General features: G+C 35.6%; 1 protein-coding gene across 1 annotated transcript; it reads right to left on the reverse strand.

Annotated features, from left to right (window-relative positions):
- Positions 1 to 1,025: 1,025 nt before the first annotated feature.
- MLANA (melan-A) lies at positions 1,026 to 9,809 on the reverse strand. The gene is made up of 4 exons (XM_063423539.1): positions 7,157 to 9,809; positions 4,618 to 4,714; positions 2,435 to 2,536; positions 1,026 to 1,476 (listed from the first exon to the last, which is right to left on the reverse strand). Exons 1-4 carry the CDS (start codon positions 7,228 to 7,230, stop codon positions 1,408 to 1,410), a joined length of 342 nt encoding a protein of 113 aa, XP_063279609.1. The 5' UTR covers positions 7,231 to 9,809; the 3' UTR covers positions 1,026 to 1,407.
- Positions 9,810 to 10,038: the final 229 nt, after the last annotated feature.

Genomic DNA, 10,038 nt, shown 5'->3' on the forward strand with positions numbered 1-10,038 from the left:
AATTCTACAGTTTTTTCCCGACAGGCGGATATTGGAAATGACACGAGTAAGACAGCTTTTTAGGTTAAAATGCATCTCTAGGTTTCTAAATAAATATATCAACTAAATTCATAAAAACCATATGGATGGATTATAACCTTTCACAGTAATTACTGATATTTATTAACCTCAAACAATTTTACTAATTTATGTAAAATTTATATAAACATTTTTATTACAAAAGAAACATTTTTAAAAACCTAAAAACAAAAAACCTAAACTTTTTGGGTTAAGATGTTTGTATTTGCATATTTGATGACAAAGACCTAAATTCTTTACTAATAGCAGTTAATAATTGCTTTATGAAATCAGTTTTCTTCTGTAACTGCTTTTGATTGTAATGAATGTTGTACTGTTTTAGCTGCCTCCTGCTATAAGATATCAGGCCTTGTGTATAAATTTATTGATCTGCATATAATCTTAAGTAATAATCCAGCAAGCAAGCAATAACAAAAAGGCTAAGTAAACAATAACTGTATTTTCTGGCAAGCTGGGAAAATTAACATCTAGGAGTCCGCTGTCTTCTGTGTTCTTCAATAAACATAGGGGTTTATATAGTTTCATCATAGTAGAAAAAAATGACATGTAGGTCTTTATATTTACAAAGTTCTTTTGCTCTCTCACATGACTGCCACAAGGACACAGAACATGATGTCGTTATATACATTCAGAGTATGAAATAGTATGGACTCCAAACAGAAATTCCTAGATTGCCTAGATTGTGTTTTATAGGGAATTAATTCATTACAGGTACATAAACAAGTGATACAATGTAAAAGTGTGTTGTAAAATATAGTAACTTTTTGCACGTTAATTTTAAAACTGCTGGTGAGGAAAACAGCCTGTAAGAGGACATACAGTCAAATGGTTTGGTTCATTTTGTGACAGACTCTTTCACACATTCTAAAGAATAGCTGGGGTGGGGTTTTTTTGGTTTCTTGTGGGGTTTTTCTGGTGTGTGGTTTTTGTTGTTGTTGTTATTTGGTTTTGGGGTTTTTAATTTATTTCTTAAAGAAAGGGAAACTAAATGAGGAAGATGAAAACAAAGGTGCCATCACTTTTTACTCTGATTCATACTGAATAGTGTGTTATTACAGATCTGTGTAGACCTATGAAGGATTCAAGATGACCAGACCATAATGCATTAATTTGGCATGAAGTGAAAAACTTAAAAGCACATTCATATTTATTAAGGCATTTCAAGGACCACTTCTGTAAATTAAGCGGGAATTGCTCAGCAACAGCTAATGAAAACGTGTTGTTTTCTTTTTATGATTCTAGCTTTAAGAAAGTTAGGCATATACAGGAAATAAAGAGCAAGCATGAAGAAATGGAATCAGTATGTTCAGGGTTTCAAATTTCATGTTATCATGGTGAATAAGGCGGTGGTGACTGCTCTGCAGCAATTTTGTCATAAGCTGGTGGAGCATCGGGTACCTATGGTAAGGAAAATGGGTGTGAAAGATCAAAAAAAATTCCCAATTAGTTGAAAGAAAAATGACAAGAGAATGACATTAAACATGCAGCAAGCTATTTACCATCATATTAGATGCAGTTCTATGACTTAAAGAAGCTGAGCTTATTCATTGTGTCTATTGTTTAAGGTTATTTGTTTGGTAGTATGTTTTCTGGTGCTGCATCAGATTCACTGCATTGCTATTGTTCATCCAAAGTGAGAATTTTCAGTGTTGTAAAGTCAGGAATATTTTTCTTATATATATGAGGTGTTTTAGATTGATAATTCAGACAAATATTGAAGCTTTTCTTTAAGAGTCTTGATGCAGGCATGTTATCTTATTTCTAGTGGCAAAAATTTGAGCAGCTTATTTACAATTGTTTGAAGTTAGCCTCTTTTCAATTCTAAAGCAATTTAAACATACCCATTTATATATACTTGTCACTTAATTTACCTTTTTGGAAATTGAAGGTTTAAATGTTCATCATTCCATAATGATTAGAACAGTTACTACATTGAAGTTTTATAATGTTCCCTGATAATGGTTGTCAGAATATAGTATACCAGACACAATCCATTTGTTGTTTATCAGAATGGGAGAAAAACAATTAGAGAGCTGTTTGGGATATTTCAGTATATTTCAGCATTCAGGTGTTGTGTCATTCTAATAGATTGAAAAATGATCATATAATTTAAGAATAAATGTAAATTGAAGGCAATAACTTTTAAAATAAACATTCTAAATAGTAGGTTTAATTTTTAAAACAAATTTTCACAGTACAAAATTTTCCAAATAATTCCTTCTAAGTTGATCTTGAGGCACTGAAGACTCAAAGTATGAGAGAATACACCAAGGGAGAAATCATCAAGTGCTTGTTTAACAATGTTATCTCCCCATATCTTACTCAGTTTTAAGTCAGATCTTGAGTTGCAACTTACCACAGAATTAAAGTCTCTGTAGTCCTGCAGAGCCATTTTGCAGTCCAGTATTTCTGCCCCACCTACCACGTTTCGTATTGTGCTCACACTAGAGCTTTTACTCTGTGACAGATCATAAAGAAATATGGGGAAGGTGAAGGGAAGAAGAGACTGTGAAGTTGGAGCAAAATTTGACAGCACATATACAGAATGTATTAGAATATGGGACTAGACACAATGCAAGTAAGAAAGATACCTTACCTAACACTTTTTGCTGTGTCTGCTGACATATATGTTCTCTCCCCCGTGTAATCCAATTACATGGCCAGAAAAATAAGCATCACATTTTTTTACGTCCCAGGCTGATGTAGGAACTTACATGTCATGTACACAAATGGCTCCTCTTTTTTATGGCACCCATTTTTCTTTTCTTAGTTTCCAACCATTTTGTTTTCAATATTTTCAACATTTCTTTTGTACACATTCTGTACAATTCTCCCCTAGCCAAAAATAGCCTAGGGAAAATATGATTTTCAAAACTAGAAAGTACCAATCCATGATGTGTGATGAGAAGTAATTAAAAAACAGATTTTGCACTCTTTTTTTTGCCAGGATATACAAAGCAGGCATTTGGTTTGATTTTTGAAGGAATTTTTAAAATATTACCTTCATTTTTGCAACATTTCACTATGAAAGTTCAATTTTTAGATATTCTGCCAGTTGGTATGTGTATTGGATAGATAAATGTGTATTTGGATAGAAAGAGAATGGGCCAAAGTAACCAGAAACAGCAAGGAAATGGATTTGCTGACTTAGATGAGAGCTTTGCTGTTTCTTTTGATCCCAAATAGTTACTTTATACACTCTTCAAAATATTAGGGTAACTAAAAGATACTGTAAAACATATATTTGGATAAAGCTCTGTCCTGGTTTTAGCTGGAGTAGAGTTTATTTTCTTTTAAACATCTGGTACAGTGCTTTGTTTTGGATTCATTATGAGACGAATGCTGATAACATAATGATTGTTTGGTTCTTGTTTAGTTCTTTTGCTCTAAGTCAAGGACTTTTCAGTGGCTCATACTCTGCCACAGAGCAGGTGCACAAGAAACTGGGACAGCTCATAGCTGGGACACCTGACCTGGACTAGCCAAAGGGATATTCCACACCAGAGAACATCATGCTCCATATATAAATAAGGGATTTGGCTGGGAGGGGCTGATTGCTGCTCAGGAATGAGATGGACATCAGTTGGGGGTGGTGAGAAACTGTATTGGGCATCACTTGTTCCTTTGGGGTTTTACTGCTCTCTTTCTCTCCTTTTCATGATTATGAATAGTAGTAGTAGATGATTATATTTTGTTTCAAATTTTGAGCTGTTCTTAACTCACAAAGTTCACCTTTTCTTTCCAATTCTCCTCCACACCAGGGTGGCAGCAGGAAGTAAGCAAGTGTCTATGTAGTGATTAGTTGCTGTCTGAGGTTAAGTCATAAGAAGCTTTCACTTTAAAGAATTAAAAAAGGCTTCCCTTTCATAGGAGAGGGAGCAAAACTTCAAAAATAAAGCATTGGGACTTCTAACAACAGATGTTATGAGAAGGATTGTACCTTTTTAAAAAATATTTTCTAAGAAGACACAAATGAAAATATTTTTGAAGTGGTCTTAAGAAAACAAATCTTAAACCTGTCCTGCTTTTTTTGTAAGTCTTATAACTGCAAGTCAAATTTTATATGGATGAATCACACATCACCATATGTGAGCATATTTACCTACTTGTAACAGTTATTTTTCTTCTCTGCTTCCTAGATTTACTCTAATCATATCTGTTCTTATTGAGGGGTAAATCTTATGAACAGTGAATATATTACTTTTATTGGAATGAAGGGACAAAGAATATCTCTTTGTTTTGTGTATATAAATATAAACAGAATGCCTTCTACAAATAATTTTTTTACTGATGTGTTGTGCAACTGGTTTCATGTCCCTTTGCTTCTTGTTCCTCTCACCCCTTTGTTTGACTGGCAAGTTCTTCAGAATAGGTTGTGTTTCGTATTGTGTGGTTTTGTTTGTGACATGTCAGTGTAAATATTGCTTGAGATAATGATGTCCTGTTACAGATTTGATGTTCTCTGCTTTAATGTAATGTAAATCAAGGTAATGTGTTGTCAAAATAGTAGCACGAGAGAAAATGAGCTGCCACCCTTACCCGCAGACTTTTGTAGCCACTACGTCTTTTGTAATACCAGCAGCCAAAGGCAAGTAAAACAGCCAGCACCAAAATGAAAAGTCCAATACCCAGAGCTCTGTTGGGAAAGCAAAATAAAGTCATTTGAACCACAACTAGATGTATCCTCCTGGGAGCAAGAATGGTTAGACCAAAAGTTTGTTTCCTTTTATTCAGAGGAAGGCATGGAGCAGAATTTACCTCAGAAAATTGGCAAAGTATCAATAACTTCAGCCGGTTTCCGTAGATTTAGCTGTTAGCTAATTTCTCTACCAAGTTCTTAAACATTTAAAAATATATTTCTTTGAAAATAATTATCTACCAGTCACTACTGATTCCAAAACATACCTTTCTGTAAATATAGCTAATCACTGCGTTGTGATATTGCAATTGAATGTGAAATAAATTAAATGCCACATCTGCAGTGATGCAGCTCATGTTTATTTGCTAAATTTCTCTAGTCAGCAAGTATTTAAAATGTATCCTAATTGCATCATATTGCAACAGCTTCTAATGACAGAAGTGTTTTTTGATACATAAAACACATATACCACCTTAAAACATGACTAAGAAACTTCGAATTATTCATAAAGAGCTCTATAAGGATTTAGTTCTTGCATGACATACTAGGCACGGTATTGGTGTCACTGGGTCATTGTAGGGAAAATATGATTTGCAAACTGTGCTGTAAAACATCCTTCCACTGCTCACTGGGAACTTGGCAGAAGCAGCACAGTTCTACTCTATGTCAAAAAGCAAGCTGACAAAGTAATTTCAAATTTCCTAGTTACAAAACCCCTTCCTTTAGTGTTAAAATCCTCCTTGTTGAGACATATCAGATTCATTCCCCATTTTTTTGTTCTTTGCCTGTTCAGGAGCAGAAGAATATATGAAATGATGAAAGGAAAAAGAGTATGGGGGAAAAATTACTACGTGAATCAGGATATACAGAAGTATGTTAGAATGGGTTTATCTTATGCCTAGTTGCCTTGCAGTAATTAATTACCCCAGGCTTTTTCATTGGGACTGAATGGTGGCATTATGTGACTTACCATAGAGTTTTTATATATATTTGCTGTTGTTTTCACTGGCCCCAAGTCTCATGAAGAAGAAGAATCCTTGTGATCTAAAAAGCTTGAAAGGATGCAAGCAAATTTGTGTGGCAGAACAGGCTGCCTTTTTGTCTGAACTTCCTGTGTGCTGTTTGAAACATGAAGCCCCTTGGAGACAAAGGGGTTTTCTTTTTCCCAAGTACATGGATCCTGTAAGTTCCTCCTGCCTCTTGAAGACTTTGTGTGGCCTGCAGGCCTGTTTAACCCAAGAACAGAACTCACAGTAGCCACTTTCTTATGCAGCCGAAGTTGTGAGATGGCTCTACTGGTTTTGCTACTTTTGCCAGCACAGTTCAAACTTGGAGGGACTACTTCTCCGGGCAGCTGGTGCCCTCTCTATGTTTTTAGACTTTCTGTTTGTCACATGTTGTATTGTTTGAGCTGTCCATTAGCCTATATGCCCCCAGAATGTAATTTCTGGAGCTGCTATTTCTGACTGCACATTCGCCATCTAACTCCTTCCCTAACTACTCAGAGGCTAGTATGAAAAATGTGTATGCAATTTCTTGGAATTCCAGTTAAAGCTAAAATTGTGCTGCTAGGAATCTGGGCTCAGGTCTAGTGTACTTCTGGTACTGGAAGTAGAGTGTCACTTTAGCACACCTAGAAAAACTAGTAACGGCTGCAGCCTCTAGAATTCACATCAAAGAGGTGAGCATGCCTAGTTTCAAGTGCTGAAACATGATAAGCCAACTTCTTTTTTTTTTTTTTTTTTTTTTTTTTTTTTTTTTTTAAAGAACTGAACTGCTTTGGATGGACTATTAGAGAGCTTTCCCCTTTGTTTATTTTTAGGCATTAAGTTTGGGGCCCAGTAAGCCATTACCAGCAGCATAATTCACATACATTTATTCCAAGCACACTGGACTTACTTGTCTTATGTAATAAAACATCAGCAGTTGGGTGATGTCTCCAATAATCCCAGACCAAACATATTTTATTGTAATTCAAAGATAAAAAATATTTGCCAGAAACAATTTGGGAGTCACATTTGCATACCATTGATGCCTTTCACTCTTTTTTTAATCATTTCTCTGGGGACAGGGAACGAGACAATGTCTCTTTGAGGTTCCTGAAGAGAGTTCTGTGAATCTAGAGATTTAGTATAAAGATTACTTTGCAACAGCCTCAAAAGTAAATTCTAAATAAGCCTCAATAAACCTGGTAAAGGCTAAAGACTTGCGATCATGTGATTTAACTCTAGATTCTTGAATTCTGCAATTCTGATTTTTCTTAACATTGAGGGCTCTCTAAGATTGCACTATGACAAACATTAGAGAGAACTATAAGATAGTTAAAAGGTACTCCATCTATGTACAACAGTGACTTTTTTGATACAATTTTCTGTTTTTCTTTCAATGCAAATTCTTTTGCCAGCTTACATGCTAACATAGGTTTTGAATTATGCTTACTCTTCTGCTGCAAAATAGATGTGTCCTTTCCCTCTGAAATAGTTGCCATCCAGGTGGTTATATCTTCTGGGCATTTTGTGAGTTTGGTCCTGCTCAAACCTATATGGTAGAAACACAATGTGTCAGTGTGATAAATAATTTGTTACATTTAAAAGATAATATTGTTTTAGCAGGAGCATTTTAGAGAGGCAGGATAATCTGGTATCTTCAGAATCAAGTAGATCCATATACACATGCAACTGTCCCAATTTAAGATAAAGCTCAAAACCATAACTATGATCTAGATATTAGTATCACCACTGATATCAAGGTGTTTGTAACTGATTGTAACAGAGTTTGGAGAATTTGATGTGATCTGTCTAGGTACCAAGTGATGGCAGACTTCTGAAGCAAAATCTAGAATTTAAGAAAAAGGCAATTTACCTGGACAAGAAAAGCTATTGAGAAAAAAACCTAATATTATTCTTACAAATAATTGTTTTTCTATTTGGTTATTCACTGTAAACACTCAGGGGACAGGTTTTCAGTCACTGGAGACTCTGAGAGATCTGTTGAATTTCATATGGGAATACTGATTTATGTTTGCTGACAATCTAAACTCAGATGTGTAAGAAATTTATATTACAATCTTTATTGCATCTTATCAACTAAGGTGATAATCATACCTGGCTGAATAGTTAAAAATCTATTCTATCAAATACAGTGAAGAAAAAATCCACACATAATCGTGTTTCTGTAATATGGAGAGCACAACAACAGATGTCACTTGATAGTATCCCACTAATCTGCCTACCCTATAGAGGTAAACTATAAAACACAATGACTTACTGAAGAGTATTCTAACCAAAGAAGGAAAACATTTTGAGTTTACTTAGAGACAGTCAAGCTTCTTCTAAAGCATAATTTTTAAACAAAGCTGAAAATCTTGTGTAAAACAAAAAAATATAATTCTTACCTCCTTCAGATGTGTACTCTCTCTGTTAACTGAAGGCATATGTAGCTTTCTTTGACTTGGTCTGGTTTTTTCTCCTTTGATCTGTCCTCTTATGACTATCACGAGTTTAAATTCCTTTCAGTACAGCTCCTGAATGCATTAATTAGCATGAAAGGGGCAAGGAGACAACTTCTCATTTTCTTTTGTATCCTTCCCTCTTAAAAAGCAGCTGAAAAATCTGTTATTTCTTGATTAATTACATGTGCTCTGAGAGACAGCCCAACACCTTTTTACCTGCCCAAACTTCTAGAGTGGGCAGACTGTTTCTAGATTAAAAACATGTTTTGATCTAATCTGCTTATTTTGTTACAGATGACTGGAATTTTTGCATGCATTTACCATGGCTTTGTTTATGCACACTTTTTGCACCATTTTAACACTTTGCAAACTAGTATAGGTGGACCAAAACTCATTATTCTGTGACAGAAGTGTCTTAGATTAAGGTAAATACAGTTTAATTCTATACTGAGAAGCAAATACTGCAATAAAAAGAGGGTCTGTCCCATAGGCTGCAGAACTAATGAAGCCTGGCTTTTGCCTGTGCTAACACTGTAGTAATTCCATTTACAAGGCCAGGCAAGAAAAGGCAGTCTCTGATTTATTCAGAGGTCTGGGTACTGTGATACACCAGCAGTTAGTTACTGCCAAAAGAGCAAGGAGATAAAAGAACCATGTTCTGTTTGTCATTTGTCCTAATGAATCATTAATCTGAGCCTTTCTGTCCCTCTACAGATTTTTTTAAATTTCAAGGATTAAACACTTTTAAGTTTGCACTGGTCTTTGAAGCTGTGCACTGAGCTCTAAATATCGTGAAAATGATTGAGACTCAAAAGAAATTAGGAAAGAACAGATAATGTGAGTGACCAACATCCATTTCTTTAGGAAGTCAGATGAAAAGTATTAACATTGATATTTTGTAGCTAGTGTGGGGCTGTTTCTGTATTTTTCCTAATTATGATAAAAATTTGTCCTGTTCCTTATATATTTTTCCATGGTAGTGCGTAGTGACTGGGCCAGAGGCCGTGAGCACAGACTGAAACACAGGCTCGGCTCTCTGAACATCAGAAAACTTTTTTGTGTGTGTGAGGGTGACTGGGCACTAGAACAGGTTGCCCAGAGAGTTTGTCGAGTCTCCCTACTGGAGATCTGCGAAAGCCACCTGGACACAGTCGTGGGTAAGCAGCTCCAAGTGGCTCTGCTGCAGGAGGAGGTTAGATCACAGGATCTCCAGAGGTGCCCTCCAAACTCAGTCATTCGTGCGAGAAGGATCTGATGGGTTTTGTTAGACCCATTAAAGTTTGAAGCAACACAAGTTTTTGCAGAGGGGAAAATAAACGGTACAGGAAGAAGGAGTAGTGAGGAGCATAAACTTCCTAATATGGGCAAGTTAACCCAGATGAACTCAACAGGAATTTCAAAGGTGAAGGAGGTGCAGGGAAATTTCTGTAAATACCCATGTGTGTAAAACTAAGTGGACGCTATCACAGTCTGTCAAGTTCCCAAGAAACATGCCAGCCCTTGTACACTCTAAAAACGTTGTAAAGTTCCTTATCAATTCATGTGTTTTCCTGAAGAAAAGCTTCACTTCTGGAAAAGAATGATAACTGAAGGGTGCTGCTTGATCATGTGAGAATTAAAACACTAATAAAGAAAATCCATGTGATTTCTTCATGTAGCAAAAACCAGTCTCTGACCTTACTTGCCTCAAGTGATGTGTAGGGTAAAATGTCAACTACTTGAATATTATGTGTTATGAATGAATCTCTTGTTAATAGTTTAACAAAAAAGGGAAAAAACAACAACTTTGTCATGAATCTGTGGTGCCATCTGGAATGTAAATGCAGAATGCTCCTACAGAGGAGTTGGATGGATGAGGAGGTGAAACACT

The sequence above is a fragment of the Prinia subflava genome, chromosome Z (assembly GCF_021018805.1).
Source record: "Prinia subflava isolate CZ2003 ecotype Zambia chromosome Z, Cam_Psub_1.2, whole genome shotgun sequence".
Taxonomy (NCBI): Eukaryota; Metazoa; Chordata; class Aves; order Passeriformes; family Cisticolidae; genus Prinia; species Prinia subflava.